The sequence below is a fragment of the Myotis yumanensis genome, unplaced genomic scaffold, assembly GCF_028538775.1.
Source record: "Myotis yumanensis isolate MYYU_CA2020_CCGP unplaced genomic scaffold, mMyoYum1.0.hap1 SCAF_4, whole genome shotgun sequence".
Classification (NCBI taxonomy): Eukaryota; Metazoa; Chordata; class Mammalia; order Chiroptera; family Vespertilionidae; genus Myotis; species Myotis yumanensis.
Genome location: NW_027223755.1, coordinates 6,414,976 through 6,437,075, shown reverse-complemented (window position 1 = coordinate 6,437,075; position 22,100 = coordinate 6,414,976). Strand labels below are relative to the sequence as shown.

At 49.6% G+C, this 22,100-nt stretch overlaps 1 protein-coding gene across 2 annotated transcripts in view; it reads left to right on the top strand.

The window, feature by feature from the left end:
- The first annotated feature begins 231 nt into the window (after positions 1 to 231).
- Positions 232 to 22,100, top strand: part of OSMR (oncostatin M receptor) — a 44,931-nt gene continuing 23,062 nt past the window's right edge. For both annotated transcript variants that reach the window (XM_070411799.1, XM_070411797.1), the window contains exons 1-5: positions 232 to 313; positions 11,852 to 11,937; positions 15,895 to 16,049; positions 18,915 to 19,086; positions 21,284 to 21,568. In XM_070411799.1, coding sequence (XP_070267900.1) covers positions 11,865 to 11,937; positions 15,895 to 16,049; positions 18,915 to 19,086; positions 21,284 to 21,568 — 685 coding nt within the window. In that variant the 5' untranslated portion in view covers positions 232 to 313; positions 11,852 to 11,864. The remainder of the gene's footprint in view (positions 314 to 11,851; positions 11,938 to 15,894; positions 16,050 to 18,914; positions 19,087 to 21,283; positions 21,569 to 22,100) is intronic.

The following is a 22,100-nucleotide window of genomic DNA, read 5'->3' as shown; positions in this document are numbered from 1 at the left end:
TCGCACCTCGTCCCCCGCAGGGTCCCATCCTCCTCCCACGGGACCCAGGGAGGCGAATTCCTGCGGGTCCCAGGGGTGCCAAGAGCGCCGGCAAGACGGGAAATTGCAAAAGGCCGCGGCCCTCGGCCCTCCCCCGCGGGTTTCCCGTAACTCCCGCCCCTCGGCGCCCGTCCCGCGGCTGATTCATAGCCCGGGCGCCCGGCCGCCTCCCCACCCGCAGCGCGCCCGCCATCCGCGCCCGCCACTCGCCGGCCGCCACCCGCGCCGTCGAGGACGCGTCGCGCTCGCGGAGCCTCCTCCCGCCCGGCCGCGGGTGAGTACCGCCCGCCGCCCGCGCCCTCCGCGCCCCGCTACCCTCGGCGGCCCCTCCGACCCGCGGACCCGGCGCGGCGCGCGGAGAACCGCCACCCCTCGCCGCCCCTCCGATGGCCCCGCGGTCGCTGAGCCCGGGCCCGATCCGCGGGGCAGCAGGGCCTCGGGGTCCGCGCCGCTGGCCCGCCCGCCCGGCGCGGGCACCGAAGGGCTCCTTCTTTCCCGAGCGCTCGCTGCGGGCCCCAGGCTCCTGCCCGCGTTTGCCGTCCCCGTCCCGCGGCCGCTCCTCCCGGGGTCCGGACGCTGGTGGCGTCACAATCCCCTCCACCCACCCCGCCTCTCTCCCCACACACCGCCCGGGGCGTCCGTGTGCTCCCCGGACGCCCACCCGCCCTCAACTCCGGGGTCAGTCCGTCCCTCCGAGCCGCGATGGCCCTCGGCCTCCGTGTACACCTGGCGGCGGGGCGCGCACCGCAGGCGGCGCCAGCACAGGTGGGCGGGACGGGCCGCGGAGCCCGGCCTGTGTACGCGCCCTCCACCCCCTTTAATAGGCAATCCTGGGGGTGCAGGGCTTAGGAAACTTGTCCCGGCCATAGGAGCGGGCTGTGGCGGCGCTGAAATCGCGGAACCGGCTCCTGACTCAGAGATTCATTTCCTGAGAATCCTTCGTCCACCCTCCCACCACCCGCCCGTCCATCCCGCTCGCTGCGCTGTGGCGGGAGGCGAGGTGCCACGGAGAAATGCCGTTTGGTAGCCGACAAGTTTGAAGACGTTTAGCGAACAAGCTCTCCTCCCACTCAAGAGGAATAGGGGTGGGGGCGGGTGTAAACAGAGGCGGGAAAGCGTTGGATAAGGTGCAGTTCACTGGGGATTCAGGAAAGGAGCTTTAGGTCTTATTCCCAGGCCTGAACCCGACATTGGGGCTTGGGTCAGGTTATGCATCGCCTTAGCCTCAGTTTCCTTGCCTGCAACATAACCATGGTCCATGCTTCCTAGGGACCAGGTACCATTGTAAGCATTTGACCTGTGCTCGCTCGTTTAACCTTCGCCACTGAGGTAGGGATAGTTTTGTCATCCTGTGGCCACACAGCAGGCAGGTGGCAGAGGCAAGTTTGACTTGGGAGTTTGCTTATCACAACCATGCCGTGCCTCAGACTGGGGGCCCTTTTAGGACGGGTCCCGGGGCTGGTGTTTCATTGTTCTTCTGCTCTGTCTCTCTCTCAGATCGTCTTAAAATGTGCCCAGAGACCCTTGAGGCTGAAGGACTTCAAATGGTCATAGCAGCCAGAGGTTCCCAAATTTAGCTGTGCCTCAGAGCCATCCCTGGGACTCTCAGAGCACTGGATGCAACCTCAGAGTCCTCAGGGCATGCCCAGTGCGCTGCCTCCCCTGGTAGCATCCAGTCCTGTTGTGGGAGGGAGCTCACCACCTCACATTGCTGGACAGAGCTAATTCTCAGCTGTCACTCGCCTCCTTGTGACTTACATCTCGGCCCCAGTTCTGCCTCCTGTTGTCCCAGCAAATGTGTCTAAGACCATCGCTTCCACACCGGTCTCCTTTCTTCAGGCTGGACGGCCAGGAGCAGCCACGGGAACGCACAGAGGCATTCCAGTCTCTGGTGCTCTGACAACCCTCTGGTCTTGAAAAAGGAACCGAAGCGGGAGAACCAAGTACTGTGGTTTTGAGAAAGGACGGGATGGGAATGCGTCTGACTAGAGGAAGCAGTATGCCCTCCTGTGGGATCTGGGCTGGGCAGCGTTGGCTCAGGTAGAAGGAAATCTTAGTGTCATCTGGCTCCCGGTCAGGAACTATGAGCCCTGGCCCTCCCTTCCCAGGGGGAGGCAGTCCTCCTGTTTGGAAAAATATATATGAAATGGGGAAGGAATCTTGTGAGCAACGGCCCTCCCTTTAAGCAGGCTTTCTTGTAGCTACATAAAGCAAGAATATCCTCTCCCACACCTGTATTCTGTGTTTTTCTCCCAGCGTTCCCTCCTGTCTCCTTTTAGTTCTACTGGTTTTCAGCATTTATTTTCTCCAGGTTGTCTGCTCTTTTATTTTTATGTTTTTAAAATAATGCAGCCCTGGCCGGTGTGGCTCATTGGTTAGGTATCCCAGGCACTGAAAGGTTGCCAATTTGATCCTCTCTCAGGGCACATGCCTGGGCTGTGGGCTCAGATAGGGAAGGGGGCACGCAGGAGGCGGCAGATTGATGTTTCAATCTCACATAGATCTCTCTCTCTCTCTCTGTAAAAAAAATCTTTTAATAAAAAGTACAAATAACTGAATAGATTCTCAAACAACAGAGAAGTAAATGGAATGAATTGTACGAGTACCATCATCATTCCTACTCTCACACAGAAGAGGGAAGGCTAAGTTTGGAAAATGCCATTCCAAGATTTTCTCTATATATTTGCACTGTGTGTGTGTATGTGTGTGTGTGTGTGTGTTCATATGTGTAAATGAGATCTTACTAGACATTGTGCAACTTACTTTTTCACTCCCAAGTCTTAGAGACCTTCCCATGGCTGTGAGCACCTCTGTTGGTGATGGCTACATGGCACTCATAAGTAGAAGTCCACTTCCTCCGCCCTTCCCCTTACTAATGGTCCTTTTAAAGTCCTTCCGCATTAGCAACGGTGCTGCAGGGGACACTGCCTTCATCTTGGGGCTCAGCCTGAGTATTTCTGTAACTAGATTCCCGAGGGAGCTATTCTTGCATCAAAGGGTTTGTTCCCTTTTTCACTTGACAGCTACAATCCTTCCATTGCACCACTGCCCCCAGGGCAGGTACTAATTCAAACTCAGTGCATGATAATTTGCTTTCCTCATCCTTCCTAATATCAGCTGTTACTGTTTCCAATTTAAATTTTCAAATCTGGTGAATGAGTGAAACGGAATAAGGCAGCCATCTCCCACCAGCCTTTTCCAGAATTCTCCTCATCTTGCAAAACTGAAATCTCTGTACCCATTAAACAGTAACTCCCCAATCCACCCCCACCTCCTCACCCACTAGCAACCACCATTCTCGATTCTGTCTCCATGAATTTGACTACATCTAGGTTCCTCCTCTAAGTGGAGTCATACAGCGGTTGTCTTTTTGTGCCTTGTTTGTTTCGCTTAGCAAAATGTCATCAAGGGTCATCCAAGTATCAGCACTTTCTTCCTTTTAAGACTGATTAATATTCCATTGTGTATCTATGCCACATTTTTGCTTACCTGTTCAGAATACTTTTACTTTAACTATTAGAGGCCCAGCGCACGAAATCGTGTGTGGGTAGGGTCCCTAGGCCTAGCCTGTGATCAGGGCCATCTTCTGCCCGCTTGCCAGTCCCCAGTCCTGCCCCATCGCTGACACCCACCCCGGTGCCCCATGGTTCCCTGTTGGCCATGCAGTGATTGGAGCCTGTGGAGCAGGGGCGGGAGGGGCGGGGGGTAGCGGGGAGGGACAGAGAGGTAGTCAATGCACCTCGTAGGGACTGGTTGATCAGCCATTCTGGTCATTATGCTGTTATGTTCGCTGGCCTTTTATTATATAGGATGTTTTGCTCCTTTTATTATATAGGAGTTTTAAATGTCTGTGTAATCAACTCTACAATCTCATGATTTCTGTGCTTTGTCTAGTTTAGGAAGGTCTTCACCTAAAAATTATTTTAAAAATTATCTTGTCTTCTAATACAGTATTTTGGGTTTTTACATTTAGCTCTTTAAAATATTATATTTTTGTAGAAGGTGAAAAATAAGGATTAATAATTTTTTCTAGAGTTCTGGACAGCTAACCTAATACTAGTTATTAATTCATCCATCTTTTTCCCCACTCGCTTGAAATTCTGTTTTTATAGTGAAATAAATTCCTATTTATACAAGGGTCTGTTTCATAACTTTATTCTATTTCACTGATCCTTTTTTGCCTCTTTCTATGCCAGTATTTCCCTCTGTTAAAAGCTATAGCTTTTACAGGGTGTCCCCCAAAAATGTATATACACTTTAACAGCTGACAACTCAATTTTGAAAATGAAATGTATTTTTAATAAACACTACCTTTATAGTTATTCAAAGTGTGTGTATACATTTTTGGGGGGGACACCCTATATTTGTACCTATTTTTAAAAATTTAGAAAAGATTCTTGTATATTTTCTCTTTTCATTAAACATTATAGATAGCTTGTCAAGTTTAATAAAATCCTGTTGGAATTTTTCTTAGTATTTTCTTGGATTTATAATTGCTAGTCATTTTGATATGCCTTCATGAACATTCTGTGTGAGGGGCTGTCCTTTGGCGAGTGACTCACCTGGTTTCAAGTTTGTGTTATTATGCCAACCTATGTCAGAGTGACTTTAACCTTCCTTAGCCTCGATTTCCTCATGTGTGTGTGGAGATAATGATGGAATCCCTGTCATAGGGCTGTTGTGAGTACAAACGCATGTAACTCACTCAGCAAAGTGCCTGGCAGAGACTTAGCTTCCCAGGTGCTAGCTGGGATTGTTACCATAGCAGGAAACAGTAAACATTTTTCACTATAGATCGATATTCTCCCAGGAGACAGAAGTGTGCCATAAATATTGAATCTATCATGTTTCTCAAACTCCAGTAAATCGCTTGGAGAGCTGGTTGAAGTACAGATTTTTGTTCAGTAGGCCTAAGATCTGACCTAATATTTGCATTTTTTAACAGGCTTGTGGGTGATGTCAGTGCTCCTGTTCTTTTGTTCACCCTTAGAGTATATAGTCTTTCCCTGATAGTTAAGATTATTCTGGTAGCAATAGTATTTCCTATGAGGATAAGTGTGATGTACAGGAATTGCAAATTGCTTTCTTTTAATGTTATATGCTACAGAACTACATTATAGTTGTTGCTTTCTTCTTCTCTTCCCTCCTTTCTCCTCCTTCTCCACCTCCTCCTCCTTCTCCTCCTCCTTCCAATCCTCCTCCTCCTCCTCCCCATCCTCCGAGGAAAGAGGGTTAGTGAGAGCACTAAATATAACATCAAGTTTTACTCTTAGATCTGAAATTCTTGATTGAATGTTGTGGTTGGAGGAGCCCTTATGTTGGGCTGAAAAGGCTTGTCTTGAGTGGAAGCAGCTGGGGGACGAGGGCTTGGTGTGAGTGTGCAGATGATGCAGCTGTGCAGCCCAGAGGCCGAGTCAGCAGGGCTCCTGCAGTGGGTTCTCCCGAAGGTGCGCCTGGGCACAGCTGTGCAGTCGCCACGCTTCTCTCCCAGAGATGGTTTCCTGTGCACACCCTTCTGGACCTTGCTTTTCCATTCAGTACGCTTTGGACATTCTTCCATGTCAGTTCATGTATGAGTTCATTCTTTGAAACAGTTTCATAGTATTCCTTTGTAAAAATGAATAATTATACATTATATTATACTAGAGGCCCGGTGCACGAAATGTGTGCATGGGAAGGGGGTGTCCCTCAGCCCAGCCTCCACCCTCTCTAATCCAGGACCCCTCAGGGACATCCCTCTCACAATCCAGGACAGCTGGCTCTTAATCGCTCGCCTGCCTGCTGGCCTGATCCCCTTAACTGCTCTCCCCTGCTGACCTGATCCCCCTAACTGCCCTCCCCCGCCAGCCTGATTCCCCCACCTGCCCTTCCCTGCCAGCCTGATCCCCCTAACTTCCCTCCCCTGCCAGCCTAATCCCCCTAACTGCTCTCCCCTGCCAGCCTGATCCCCCTTAATGTTCTCCCCCACTGACCTGATCACCCCTAATTGCTCTCCCCTGCTGACCTGATCCCCCTAACTGCTCTCCCCCGCTGGTCTGATCACCCCTAACTGCCTCTGCCTTGGCCCCGCCACCATGGTTTTGTCTGGAAGGACGTCTGGTCTAATTAGCATATTACACTTTTATTAGTATAGATAGAGGCCTGGTGCACAGGTGGTGGCCGGCTGGTCTGCCCTGAAGGGAATCCCGGATCTGGGTGGAGGTCCCCTCAGGGGGCGGGACCAGCCTGGGCAAGGGGCCTGGGGTGGTTTGCAGGCCGGCCACACCCAGATCGGAGTGGGGGGTCCCTGCTGGGGGCCAGGGCCATCCTGGGGGGAGGGGCCCCCAAGGCTTTGCAGGCTGGCCACGCCCTCATTGGGGTGGGGGTCCTCACTTGGGACGGTGCTGGCCTGGGTGAGGGGCTAAGGGCCATTTGCAGGCTGGCCACACCCCATTGGGGTGGGGGTCCCCATTGGGGGGCGTGGCTGGCCTGGGTGAGGGGCTGAGGGCCGTTTGGGGGTGGTTTGCAGGCTGGCCTAGCCCCCGGCTTTATCCGGAAGGATGTCCGGAAGGTCTCCAGAAGGTCTCCCGGTCTAATTAGCATATTACTCTTTTATTAGTATAGATTATATTATACTATATTTCCTCATTTCTTTTGATAGATATTTAGATGTTGTTTGCTTTTTCTCAACATAAATGCTACAATGAACATTATTTAAAAAATGTATTTTTGTATAGATACACAAACACCACACACACACAAACACACATACACACACTATAGGACACAATTTCAGAAATAATATTTCTGAATCAAAGGTAATGCATATTGAAATTTTATTAGATAGTGCCAAATTGAAGGTGATAAAATTGTACTTTTTGATCATTAGTAACAATGCCTACTTCTTCAAACGCTAACCAACGCTAGATTTCAAGAACTTTTTTGAACTTCCCAATAGGACACTACACAGAGACATACACAATTGCTGTTTTAATTTTAATTTATTTAATTATTAGTGATAGTGTCCAGTTTTTCTTTCTTCTCCTTTGGTTCTTAATATTTCCTTCTTTTTTATGAATTACACATGCATGCTCTTTGCCAGGTTTTCTACAGAGTTGCTTGTTTTTTTCTTTTGATTTCTAACAACTCCTTCCATAGTAGGGTTGGGGACCCTTCACCCTAAATATTGAAACTCCTGTTCTGCTGGTTGTCGGTCCAGTTGGAGCACTAGCACTTTTAAAGTATGTAACCAGGGTGGCCATCTTTATTTGTGTCGCTCCTGGGTTTCATACTGTGGTCGGATAGACATTCCCGTGGTTCTTTCACCAGGTGCACATCCGCACCTGTGCTGGGTGAACAGCGGAGCTCTTTCTTTCACACAGTCCTGGCACATGACATCATCGGGCGCCGGGCCAGTGTGATGTGTAGCAACACACCCGGGCGCTTGGGAAGCAAACGACTGGTCATGCTTCTCACGGGCATTTTCTGCACTGGGGATGCTTCCCAGGAATAACTGTTTCTGTAAGGACAGAGCGAGAAGTGCTGGTGCAGAAGAGCAGGCCATGCCCTCTCCAAAGCCGGGCTGTATTACGCAGGTCGTGTTTACACTGACAGACAGTCCACCGCATCGTCACTGTGCAGAGAGACAAGGTTTGAATGAGAAGCTCTACAAAATGAGTGGGCAGTTTTTCTTCTCTCTCCTCTCTGTTTCCCCGCGGAGAAGGAATGTCAGCGAGAGACCATAAAGCAGACAGCAGTTGGCCACAGAAAACGTAGAAGGGCCTGATAAATCATCTATTTTCATTAAAACGGGAAGTAGGGAGAGAATGTGAGACACATTTTTATTCATTTATCAAATATTTCTGGACAGCAAACGTGTTGTGGGACTGTGACGGACAGGGGGGAATAAATTCCAGCTGCTCATAGTCTAGTTGGGAATGACAATCTGAAAAATAGAGAGAAACAAAGAATGGGTTTGGGGAAGGACCAAGGAGTGTGGGTGAGGCAGGAAAGCATTTTTCCTTTCTGAATTCTGCTACTTCATGCTTCCCCGACTTCTTATTGGAAATCGGAAGTGCACACTCCTCACTGAGAGCTGTGGGGAGAGAAAGCCTGGGTGGCCTTTTCCATGTCAAAGGCAGAGCTTCAGCGGGGAAAACCAGCCCCCACTGGGTGTACCTGACGCAGGAGGGTGTACCTGACGCAGGTGGGTGTACCTGACCCAGGAGGGTGTACCTGACCCAGGAGAGTGTACCTGACCCAGGAGGGTGTACCTGACGCAGGAGGGGCACCTGCTGCTGAAGGAGCTGGCCAGCCGAGACCCAACACACAGCCCGTGCCTTTGAGGCGATGCAGGAAAGCCAGGCCTAATTTTGTATTTTGGTTTTGATCTATATGAGAGGGTGTAGATGTCCCAGGGCTCTGTGCTGGGTCCTCTCTTTTCTGTCTGTACTCCCTCTCTTGGCTCTATGTATGCCCTGAGGGCTCCTGCATTTATACCTGGGCCAGGACCCTCCCAGGAACTCCTAGCGTGTATCCAGCTCACTCCTTGATGTCTATTTCCATCTCCATGTTGCAATGGAGCCCCTGACACAGCCCACTGAATCTCTTCTTCTGCTTCTCCATTCCTGTCATTCCATCCTCCCAGGGGCTCGGCGAATGCTGGCTCACGTTGTCACCACCACGCCCTGCCAGCTCTGCCTTGCCATCCCTTTGGGATTCCCACCGCTGCCATCACCCTGGTCTCAGCCAGCGTGGTTTCCCGGACTGGACTGCTGCTGTGCCCCCTCCCTGCCCTCCCTGCCTCTGCCCTCAGCCCGCAGTCCCTTCTCACTCGGGCCTCCCTGCCCCTGTGAGGTGGAGCATGAGGTGCCGCGTGGTGCCCTCTTTCCCAGAGTAGAAGCCTCAGTGTCAGAAATGTTTCTCCGGTTTCTCTCCTCCCTGTGGGCCCCAGCTTCACCCCCTGCCCCTTCCCTCCTTGCTCACTCCCAGGCCTGGCTCCTCTTCCCTCCACACTGCCAAGCCCTCACCTGCCCCAGGATCTTTGCACAGGTCGCTCCCTCACCTCCAGGCTTTTCCCTATTAGTCAGGGGCCCATCAGCAAACAGCTGGGCCCTCCGAACTGAGAACTCGGGAGGATTTATGCATGAGGCGTGGAGGGGGCCGCGTGGGTTGTGTAGTCAGTCACCTGGGACTTGTAAGCAGCCTGCTCTGAGCCCGGGAGGGCTGTGTTTGTCCCACAGTGTGAGCCCCTGTGCTGCTGGGAAAACCATTCACAGGGCATTTCCTAAAGGGGGTTCCACGGGCATCGCTAGAGTGTTCCAGCTGCTGAGGCTCATTCTGCACATTTCGGTGAGCCAGAGTGTGTGGTCCTTCTGTAAGAGATGCTGAGGTGGTGGCCGTGCAGTGACACCAGGGAAGGAACAGCCACGTGGCTGGTGTGCGGGCAGTGGCTGCAGGTCACGGTTGCCACCTGCCCAGCATGCGTAAAACTGTGCACGTCATAGGGATAGAAATTAAAACAGCAAAGCTGAGCGGTGCTGAGCTGCCCCCAGGCCCAACCTGCTGCGTGTGAGCCGGCGGGAGGGGCAAGCTGTTAGGCAACACAGTCCCGGGGTTCCCCAGGCTTTGCCGCCACACCCAGGCCACGGCAATGCGTCCTTCCTCAGTACTTACGTACTTCACTTGTGCTTTATGACAGCTTTTATTCTTTAATTTCTGCTTACCCTGAATGAGGAGGCGGCTTCTAACTTTGGGTTTTACATTTCTCTACTCCTGTGACTTAATTTTGCAACATGTAAAGTATCGGCTCTGCTAGAACCCCACCTTTTTGTGAACACGTCAAACAGGCCTTTCATGCAGAGGACATGGGGCTGTGTGCCTGTCACCTCCTGAATTCTCTGCCTGGAAATTCACGGATGAGACTTCCTTGCGGGGGTGTGGGGGTGCCTGCGCCCTGGGTGACTTCACACACTTCTCCTTGGCATTTTCCTGGGCTTCCCTTTGGTTCCCAGCAGAAACTGTTTCTCTGACATGAGTCCCGCCTCCCTGACCTTCTATCCAGTTGCAATAGGAACCTATTTGAAGTTGAAAGTGCAGACTTTAGAGAGGTGTGGATGACCTGTTGGCCAAGTGCAAGTAGCAGAGAGCCATGCTTCAAAGAATGTGAGCAAAGGTTGTCGTCACAGACTTCCGCTTCCGTTGCAATTGGGCTCAGCTCACCTGTAGGCAGGTTTGACTGCAGTAGAGTCATTTAGTGTTGGGTTTACCCTCTTCCTGTCTCTACTGTCGATCCCATTTACCTGTAAATACTATTAAAAAATAACTTGAGCCCGGCCGGTGTTGCTCAGTGGTTGAGCATCGTCGACCTATGAACCTGGGGCTCATGGTTCGATTCCTGGTCAGGGCACATGTCTGAGTTGTGGGCTCCGTCCCCAGTAGGGGGCATGCAGGAGGCAGTTGACCAATGATTCTCTCTCATCATTAATGTTTCTATCTCCCTCTCCCTACCTCTCTGAATCAATAAAAATATATTTTAAAAAAATAACTAGAGTGTGGGGAATGAGAATTGATGATCTGGTTCATTGATTCTCCAGAGTTTGCTGAAAGCCAGGTGGCCAGACAGAGGCAAATTTTGACCTTGCACTGTTCCAGTGCTTCTCTCTGTGATGAGTCAGATTTGAAGTAGAAAAGCGAAAGCCGGTGCTTCCCCTAACACACTGCTGATTGAATTAAGAGCTCGTTGGCCCCTCGGGGTCATCCAGGCCCGTTCTCGTGCCCCCGACTGTCCCGTGGTCAGAGGCCCTGGTGAATCAGGACACTCTGTGGCCGGTGGTTGAAACCCTCTCTGAAGGCAAGAAGAACGGGAACTCGTTTTGAACAGTGAAGCGCAGTCTCCGTAGGTGGAATGTGTTCACTCTTCCCAGGTGTGACTCTACTGAGGGAGACGGGGAAGAGGGACGATGAGTTCCTGATGAGTAATTCACATCCAGCCCTGTTGAGACTGGACTTTGTTCTCTTTCTAATCAGTCTTTTATATTTAACTTCTGTTTCCTTGCTTTGCCCTTCTTTTAAAAAAAATATATTTTTATTGATTTCAGAGAGGAAGGGAGAGGGAGGGAGAGTTATAACATCAATGATGAGAGAGAATCATTGATCGGCTGCCTCCTGCACGCCCCCTTCTGGGGATCAAGCCCACAACCCAGGCATGTGCCCTTGACTGGAATCGAACCCGGGACCCTGCAGTCTGCAGGCCGACACTCTACCCACTGAACCAAACTGGCTAGGGCTTCTTTGCCCTTCTTTACCAACCCTTGGCTTGCTTTGAAGAAATTGGTGGATAATTTAGCTCCTGCCACGGAGCCTGAGTGACAGACAGCGTTGCTCTCACATCTGGGATCAGCGGGTGGTGGCTGGGTATGGCGGGCCTCTGGCTGAGCTGGGCTGGACTGGCCCCGCTGGGGTGACTCAGCTCTGCTTCCTGGTTGCTCACTCTCCTTGTGGCTCCAGTGGGGTAGCCCCGAAATGTTCTTTTCATGCCAAAGGTGGAAATGGAAAAGAGCAAGCAGAAATACATACGTCTCTTTAGGCCTAGGCTCCCAAAGCACACCATCACTCCAGCCTCATTCTGGCCAAAGCAAGTCACGTGAGTGGGGACATGTGCCCTTCTTATTGAGTGGGAATCCGGAGTCACGTGCCAATGGGCATGGATACAGGGAGGGAAGAAGAATGGCAACTTTAATGCCATCCTCTACCACAGTTGGCTCACAGAAACTCGCCCGAGCCAAAATTACATACACTTTCCTTTCCTTGTGGTTTATTTTTTTTTTTTCAGGAAACCAGAACCTATGGCACCCGTGGCAGTCTTTCAGGCAACATTCCTCTTGGCGTTGCTGCCTTTGAGTACTTACCAGAGCGAAGGTAAGTGGAAAACACAGTGGAGAGAACAATCACATAGAGAAAAAAGGAGGTGATTGGTTGCCTTGGAGAAAAGTTGCACAATTCTTTTTTCTTTGGAAATTACATGCAATTGGTGAGTAACAACAGGTACCTTAGTCACAAGCTTCCTGATCTTCATGACTCAAATCTTAATAAGTCACCTTTGACCCTGACCTCCTGGCCATGGGGGCGTTTGCGAGTAGACCTAACCCTGCAGAACTTTATGGCTGATGCGTTGAAATGGCCATCACCAGGGAGCTTTCTGTACCTCGCTGCGGAGAGGCGGGAGAACTGCCCGGGGCTGGCGGCTAAGTCGGAACACGCTGTGTGTCCCTCAGCCACGTTCACTGAGAAGCTGTGAGCTGCAAGACAGCCCTGCTCGTGCTGAAATGCTCTGTGTGGATTTAAGAAAAGCATTTATCACTTAGCTGCTTCCCCAGGGAGGGTATTTTGAAATACATTAACTTTTATAAACCAAGTCAGTAAGAATTCAATTCTTCTAAAATGTTTATGGGTACTTCAGTTTGAAGGTGGATTCTTTGAGCTGAGAGTGTTTCCGTTGGTTTATCAAGTGTGTGTTGCTTTCTCCTGTATTTTACAAAGCTCTAACTGTTCTGTTTGTGTGTTTACTTTTCTCTGCACTCCCTCCTAAGACAGAGGAAGGCACATGCTCTCTGTAACTACCCAGACAGCTCCTGTCCGTGGATTCATGAAGAAGACATTTGCAAGAAACATCCATAGAATTTTGCAATTTTCCCTTAAAACTCCATGAAAAGATATTTGGAAATTTTTAGAAAAGGAGATTTTGTTCTGATAAGAGTTCAGTTTTCTGTCTGAGATTCTTTAGGTCTGGCTTGAGTTCTTTCGGCTTCAGGGCACATGAGGAAATGCCATTTTCATGGCTTGTTAAAAATCATAGTTTGACTGTTGGTGTCTTCCCTACTCTGCAGCTGAACGGTAGGAACTAGGATTTCTTATCTGTAGTATGTCTACCCGTCCCCCACCTCGCGAATATCTCAGGGTGACCCAGCTGGCCGCAGGGTCCCACCTCAGAGAACCCCAGGCGCTTAGCCAAGCCTTCGGCTATTTGCTGTGTGCCTTCTCCTCACAAGACCTCTGCTCTCTGTCCCCCTCAGCTCCTGTTGTTTAGACCAGACATGCGCCTGCCTGTTTCTCTCCCACCAGCCTTGTTTCTGCCTCCAGCTTTCTCAGCCGGGCATGCCTGCATTGCTAAGTAATCCTGTGTTCGTCCTCGCCTACACTACTTGGATTTCTTCCTCCATTTCTGCTGCATCCAACCAAGTACCTACTAAGGCTCCCCCCTCACGCTAGTGTCCTCCCACGGGATCACCCACCAGCTCAGGTGTGAGCCTCCATTTCAGATGAAGAAGCTTCTCCCGGCCAGGGAGCAGGGCCAGGGCTCCTTGCGTTAGCCCCGGGCTCGCGTCTGCATCACCAGAGACCAGGATCGTAGCCTCTGGCTGGCTTTTCTTCCAGTCTCTTGTGTGTCTGTACGCACAGACAGAGATAAAGATGTAAATGTGCAGACTTCTTTATAGAAGTGAAATTATGCTGTCTCTACTGGGGATATTTATACTTAAGTGTGTGTGTGTGTGTATGCATATACATATATATGTATGTATTTGAGTGTGTGTATATATATATATGTATATATTAGAGTACATATACTTATGTTAAATATATACTTATTAAAGTACATAGAGTATAGAGTATATATTGTATATAGCATAAGTATGTATACTGGGGAAATATACTCTATACAGCAGTGGGCAAAAGTAGGCTTACAGTTCTTTGTATGGAAAAGTATAAAATACAAGAATAAATAATAGAAAAATAAACTCTGTTTCATTTACTCATAGGTGTAGGCTACTTTTGCCCACCCCTGTATACTTACAAGTATGCGTACTTTAATATAGTATACCCTTATTAAGATGATTAATACAACATACAATGAGAGTTGTTACCTTTGAGGTTAAATGTTCTTCTAGAAATAACATTATATTAAATGGCTGCATCGAGTCCCATCTTGTGAATGGACCATGGTTTATTTCCTTAAGTGGTGTCGGGGCCAGGCAGAGAAACTGGATGGGAAGGTGGGAGGAGGGGCTGTGATTGAACCAGGTCAGTCTGATTCCCCAGCCTGCCTTTCTGGCAATACTCCAGGGCAGCGTTAGGGAAAGAGAGGGAAAGAGTGCTGGGCCGAGGGCCAAGGGCCTTGGGTTCTGGTCAAGTTGTGCGGTTTTGGGAAAGTCACTTCCTTTTTTTTTTTTAACCTCAATTTCCTCATCTGAAAAACAATGGGATTGGACTTAATCTCTAAATCCCTTTAGCTCTCTGACTTGACCTTGGCCTTCCCCACTATTTCCCAAGGAAGTCCTAGATGGCTTTTGACCAAATTATTTTGACTGACTGATGTCTCTCCAGTATTTGAGTCACTCAACATTTGCTGATGCATATGCCAGTCTAGGACTTCCCCTTCCATCTTACACAGCATCCAGTAGCTTGCTAGAGTTTCCAGAAATAAAGCTGATACCAGCAGTTAACTGGCTCATTCAGCAGCCAGTCACTGAGTGCCTGTGCTGGGACAGGTGTGGTATTGGTCTTGGTTTCACTGAGCTGAGTAAGCCTTGGTCTCACCCCTGTTTAGCTCGAAGTCTATGGGGAGACAAACACACAACAAACTTGTACAGCGCTCTGCGATCAGTGCTCAAACAAGGGCCTCTCGAAGCAGCCACAGGGAGCAGAGAACGCCAGGCAGGACACATGGAGGTGTTAGTGAGGAATGGCTTGTCAGGCACTTGAGACCTCATGGAGATCCTGGATCTCTGTCATTTGAGATCAACATGCGCTATGGGTAAGACACTGTGCCAAGTGCTGGGGACAAGAGTCCATCCAAAGACGCATAAGCATCAACCTCTGTCCTTCAGGGAATTTGAATATAGAGAGCAACAACAACAAACAGGCAAAATGAAATACGGGCTCAGAAAGATGGGAGGATTTTGCATGCAGCCCACTTTCTCTGGTGCCATTGGCTCCACAAGGATTAAAAACATGCCCCACCAGTTCCATAAGGGACCAGCTCTTTCATCTTGCCGAGTCTCCTTTTAGTTGGAAGAATGAATGCTTAGAAGGTGATGTAACTCCCTCCCTCAGGGCCTATCCTGAACTGGGCTGCTTCCTGAGCCCACTGGTCTCTGCAGGTATGATTTATGTTTGAATCTCTCTTCTTTCACAGACTCTGTTACACCACTAACCCCCCTACACTTGCAATCTCTCATTATTTCAAGTCATTTGTGTCTCTCCAATAGGTTCGTTCCTCGAGCAAGGAACCTTGTCACGATTACTTTATTTCACAACAAATGCCTCATATGTTGCGGGTGCTGCTCTCATCCAGAAAGTTCAGTGAATTCTTGCCAGAGGTGTTTTAAGTTCTGTGCATTGAGATGGGCTGTTTCCCACTTTATAACTATATAATGAACAACAAAATACTGACTTTCAAAACAAGCTTTCATTTTTGACTTCCAAAAATATGAAACTGATAGCAACAAGTCCTGTTGTTCAGCCCTGCTGTGAATTTCCAAGCCAGTTATAGTGTCCAAAGAAGTGTCCTTTATTGTTTCATTGTTAGATAAATCTGTGCAATTTGCTTAATTATTTATTGTTTGTATTATTTGTTTCACTGTTTATCAATATATTAACTTGCTGTGTATCGTTGAGCAAATCGTTTCATTCATCTAAGTCTTAATTTCTTCATCTCCAAGTGATTTCTAAACTCCCAGCTTTTCAAGGTGTCTGACTTTAGGATGCTCACGTGAGCTGTACCTTTCAAAGCTAAACACTGATGATATTGAACAATACCGACCTGTGGCTATCCAATCCTACTCCCATTGTCACTTCACGTCTCGCTTGGTCTTTCAGTCTTGTCCGAACCTTTATCGCTGAATGTGTCCGTCAGTTCCACACAGCAGTCTTTGCATCTAAAATGGAGTGTCCACAACCTGCCTCATTCGGAATTAAAAATGGCTTTTCAGATCGAGATCAGTAGAATTAACAAGTCCAATGTCATCTGGGTGGTAAGTTTTGTTTTGTTTTGACTCTATATTTTAAAAATCCTTTTCTGGTGTCACCAATTTTCTTTTATGACAGAAAATCCCAGTATGGAAACACGTTAGCAATGCAAAACAGTGTTCCTAAACAGCCGCATTTCTGTATTTTTAGTGAAGAGGATTGGGAACGAAGTAATGCAGGGGTCCTCAAACTTTTAAACAGGGGGCCAGTTCACTGTCCCTCAGACCGTTGGAGGGCCGGACTATAGTTAAAAAAAGACTATGAACAAATTCCTATGCACACTGCACATATCTTATTTTGAAGTAAAAAAACAAAACGGGAACAAATACACTATTTGTATTTGCATGTGGCCCGCGGGCTGTAGTTTGAGGACCCCTGAAGTAATGTGACAATTTGGTTGGGCAGGTTGGATGGGACGCATGAACAGCTCATTTCTTCGGTCCTGCTGGGCCCCTCAGAAGGCTGTTGGGTCGGTCCCAGTGAGTACTGACTCCCCGTCTATGAAGATCAACCAGCTTAGTCCTCTTCCTTCTTTCTTCCCGTTCCACCAGAGACTCTGTAAACAAGATGTAATTTTGGCAACATTTTTTTGCCAGCGTGGCTTCCAGTCAGTCTTTGCTTGCACTGTGCTGACAGCAAGGAAGAATGAATCTGGCACCTTCTTGTTCTGGCAGGAAAGCACTTTCTTCATGGTGGCCTTGGTCACATCACAGGTGGCTTTTCCTGAAACAAATTAAGTGAGGAAAATCCTGATGCCACATTTTTGCTTTTGAATTACTTGGTTGGATTTTTCACTCGTCTTGATTCCTATCATGGCTGTGTCTGTTTTGCCTGATGCTTCCTCGTCTAGTGCAGCAGGCACTTGGGTGGTTTCTTTCAATGATCGTGGATGGTCTGGGGCACCTTAATACTCTGCCGGGGCATCCGTTCACTCATTGTCCTGGGATGGTGTTTTCTCATTGGAGGGGTGTGGAGGAGCTGCCTGGAGAGAAGGCAGACACGGGTCGTGTCGTTGCTGGGGCCTCCCTTTACTCAGTGCAGGGCCACTCCTCTCGGGCCGTGGAGGCCGGGGTCCAGGAGTCCCGATGGTTAGCTCCTTCAGGAAAGCAGGAAGGCCACTCATTTTAAAGCCTCCAGTGACTTTCCTCATTCACTCTTGCGTCTGAGGTCTGAGTGAAATATAGTTCTGACTCTGTCGACGTAGGATGGACAGCAGGTGTAAAACTCTACCCCCAGTGAGAACTGTTTAGTGTTCTGATGATAACACCAGCCATGTCTCCGGAGAGCTGTTCACCTCCCAACATCAGCACATCTTCCCACCCTCCCACCTCATACTGACCAGTTCATGAAAACAGCCCAAACACAATTCACCACGTTAAAAGAAAAAAGTCACAGGATTGATGCATTCAAGGAAAGTTTTCTCTCCTCTTCCCAAGGCTGTAAACACCACAAAGCACAGTGTGGTTAGACGGAGCCCACGCATGGTGTCGGGGAGAAGCCAAGCCGCTGCCTGCTGATGAGCTGGGGGGGGGGGGGGGGGGGGCGGACGCGGGGGGACGGGGGCAGGGGGGGCGGGGAGGCACTCAGCACATGGCCTTAAACCAGCAGTTCTCAACCTGTGGGTCGTGACCTCTTTGGCGGTCAAACGACCCTTTCACAGGGGTCGCCTAAGACCATCCTGCATATCAGATATTTACATGACGATTCATAACAGTAGCAACATTACAGTTATGAAGGTTATGAAGTAGCAACGAAAATAATGTTATGGTTGGGTCACAACATGTGGAACTGTATTTAAAGGGCCAGAAGGTTGAGAATCACTGCCTTAGACCGTGGGCCCAGGTCCGGGCGCTGTTCAAGGCGAGTGTCTGACAAGCTCACGACAAGGGTGTCCTGCCCAAGGGAGGGTCGTTGACCAGTGCTGTGAGGCTGGGGTGCGGCCTGACTTCCAGCAACTGGGAAGAAGGGCTGTTTGAGCCAAAAAATGTCTTTATCCCGAGGTCATTGAAAAGATGGGAGTGGCAGGATCTGATTGGAAGTGTTTAAAACGCCTCCTCTGCATGTGCTGTGGAGAGCAGGTGGGGGAACAGGAGGAGGCCACGTGTGACCAGCAGCAGGCTGTGGGGTTGGTCCAGAGGAGAGGCGCCTGGGGGTGGGGGGCAGTGGAGGCAGAGTGGCCAAATATGAGAGAGAGGCAGGAGGGGAGACCAGTTTTGGCTTGTTGATATTATTATGGAAAGGTCACCATGATGGGTACAGTTCCTTTTCTTGGTACATTGAACAATATTGAAGCAAAATGTACTTGAACTTCTCAGATTAAATAGTGATTAATGGTCAGGTCCACTAACCTGGTACTTAATAACATGTTTTATAATCTAGAAATGAAGGGATGCCACACACTGAATAAAATATAAACAACGTACACGTCGGAGTTTTGCGTCGATCAGGGGCGAGGTCAGGTGCGCCCAGGTGACTGAGGTGTGCAAGGGTAGCTTTTAAAAGCAGGACTCAAGTAATTCTCTACTAGCTGGCAAGACTTTTCTTAGCAGGTCCTGTGTGACCAGCACTGTGAGCACCTTCATCTCTGGTCTCTTCCCCTAAGAATGAGTTGCTTCCATTTCCTTTCACTTGCTCCACTCGGACCCCCTGGAATTGGAGGCCCAGAGCGGTGGGAGCTGAGTCTGTGAGAAGCAAGAGGCTCTGGCCGGTTCCTCGCTGAGTCGTCGGAGCACGGGGAGCCGGCTGGGAAGGATGGCCCGTCCTGGCTCATGCTATGGAGTTGCAGGGGGTGTGTGCTCTGGATTAAGTCCAGGCAAGCCCTTTTCCAGGACAGTATGGCTGCGTTCCCAACAGTTTCTCTTGACTTCCAGGAGAACTATAGCACCACTGTGCAGCAGAACCAGACCCTGCACTGGACATGGGAATCCGAGCTGCCTCTGGAATGTGCGACGCACTTTGTAAGGATACGGGGGAAGGAGGATGACGCCTGGGCCTCCCAGCAGAGAATCTGGAGCAGCTGGAGCTCATGGGTGGAAGTGAATGGTAAGAAGTGAGGTGATGCCCTGGCTGGTTTGGCTCAGTGGATAGAGCGTTGGCCTGTGGACTGAAAGGTCCCAGGTTTGATTCAGGTCAAGGGCACATGCCTGGGTTGTGGGCTCGATCCCCAATAGGGGGCGTGCAGGAGGCAGCCAATCAATGATTCTCTCTCATCATTGATGTTTCTATCTCTTTCTCCTTTCCTCTCTGAAATAAATAAAAATAAATGTTTAAGAAAAAAAGAAAGAAGCGAGGTGATGAAAGAGCGAAAGGGTTTAATGTAATAATATTTGGGGATCAATAGTCCTCTTTGTGGTACTCGCAGGACACCAGTCGTTTCCTTTGGCTCCCATTGGAACGAACAAGCTTGGGTGGGAAACTAGGCCCCAGGAGAGAGACGTCTGAATCTATTCATTGAAATAATTATGCAAATCCAGACCATTTTTATTTCATTTCCAAATGTGAAGGGAAGGCTAAGGGAGCCAGGCAGAACACGAGCTGTACATGTTTGTATTAGAATGACACACACAGTGTGTGTGCGGCTCTGCCACTGTGTCCTTGGAGCAGTCACAGGCAACATGGAAATGAATGACAGTGATTGTTTTCCAATAAAACTTTATTTACAAAAACAGATGGTGGGCTGGTGTTGACCCCTCAGTTAGTTTGCCAGTATCCCTAATGTGGAGAGAAGGGAGGGACATATGGAAAAATGAAAGCCATTCTTTGAGTAATGAGACTATAGATAAATACACTTTAAATATCACTTAATCTTGATAACTTAATTTTGTTGTGATTAAAATTTACAGTGGGTATGCCACCATTTCTTATGGTTCAGCTAAGCAATATCATTTGGTTCTCTCAACTATATATCCTGCCAACTTATCTGGAATTCCAACCAACAGAACCATTTCTTCATTAAGTGCTTATTCCAGTTTATGCTCTCAAATGGATAACATTAACCCATGAGTAGTCTAGGGATTAGTTTAATACTAAATAATAGAATTAAATCTACATTCTTGTCACTGTTTTAAGCACTATACATACTGAGTCCTCACATCTGCACATCTGCCTGCTTCACAGATGAGGAGACTGAATCACAAATAGGTTAAAAAAAAACCCAGGCAAGGTAATTAATTTATAGAGGGGTGTAGCCATAATTCCAACCCAGACCACCAAGGCCCAGAAACCATTGCATCCTACTGCTGGAGGGATACACTCATAAACGAAACAGCAGTTAACAACACAGTAATGAGAATGAACTTCATAAACAACATATCTATTTTGATAAAAAATACACTACATTTCTCCAAACTATCATCTCCAAACTAACTCAAGAATAAAGGGGAAACCTGATTATTCCTAACCCCCAATGCACTGGTTCCCCAACCATGGTCACACGTTAGAATCACCTGAGGACCTTAAAGAACACCCCATGCCAGGCACTCTGCATGGGCGGCATGAACGATGGCAACCGGGGTGCCTCGCAGGCCAGCAGCGGGACTGTGGTGGGCTTGGGAGTGGGGACTAAAGGAATCTGAGCAGTGGTAAGCGCAGGCAGCTCTCCAGGGAGGCCAGCTGTGAGGGGCAGGTGGAGAGGGGGCCGAGGCACGCCTGGGGAGCACGATGCTGCTGCTTAAAATGGGAGAGACGGGGCTCTTACATGCAGGTGGGCCCTACATAGGGAGAGGCTGATGCACAAGGAGATGGCTGAGTGGCTGGCATTTGTGAGGAGGCAGGAGGGACAGTACACGTTAGAGATTGTGCAGGACGCAGCTGTGGAGCTGGCCAGACCTAGCGTGTGTGACTGTGGCTTTGCCACTCGAGTGAACTTGGGCTCAGTCCTGCCTGACCTATGGTTGTGAAGGGGAAAGATGACCTGAGATAAAGGACATATCACTCAAGACAGGGCCTCCCACGTGGCTGGGGTTCATGGAGCAGGCCATGGTCACCCCCCACTATCGATCACCCAGCCGTCCTCAGAGGCCACATGAAGGGGTCTGGACAATAGCTGCGTGCTGGCGTGACACTGGGAGCTGGCACGCAGGACTATGTTGTGTGCGCCCACGTTCATGGGTTTGCTGTGGGGAGCGAGGCCCCTATTTTCTCCAGAAGAGAAGCAGCTGAAGTTGCCTGTGGAGAGTGAGACGGAGGGGCTCTTTGGATTCTGAGTCTCTTTCTAACCGAGATGTCTTCTCTCTTTCAGCTCTGAGTTTGCTTGGACAAGGCCCGCCGCTTGTTTTCCCTATAGATAAGCTGGTGGAGGAGGGATCCAATGTCACCTTCTGTTACATTTCTAGTCGCAATCAGAGTAAGGTATCCTGTCGCTTTCATGGCCAGCCGATCCTCGGAAAGCAGCTGGACACACACGTGTCTGTGTTCACCTTGATGAATGTTTCCTTCATTAGTACCTGGGGGTCGAACCTCTTCTGTGAGAACGATCCAGACATCATAACCGGCGCCGAGCCCGGCACGGTTCTCTTTGTCTTCAGTAAGCATGCGCCTTCTCCCTGCCCTCTTCCCGCTTCCTAAGGAACCGAGGGGCCCCCTTCACCAGAACACAGTTCACATTTCCACTCATGGTCATTTCCTCTGACCTCCCAAGTCTTCCAGGAGGGACTCAGGGAAGGAAATCCTGGAGCAATCCCAGCAGGATTTCCTGACGATGCCTGGTCCCTGTTTGATGCCTAGAAACCAGGAGTATTAAGGGGAGAAAGCTCAGGTCATGACCTGGAAATATCCCACGTTGCCTTCGCCCCGAGGGGCAGCTGGGGTTGGGGTCTGGGCACCTGGGCTGACTCTCTCCTGGGCTGGGCCTGCCAGGTGGACCACATTTCTTAGCCTCTCTGAGCTGCTGTCTGCCCCTGGGGAAGGGGGACGATGACCGCTGTTGTGAAGATTAGTGGACGTGGACGGGGCTGGCCCCGCACTGCTAGCTGCACACAGTAGGGACTCCGCACACGAGGCCATCACTTCCATCACCCCTGTGGGCGGCCGCGGTGGGGAGGGAGCACTGGGGTTTT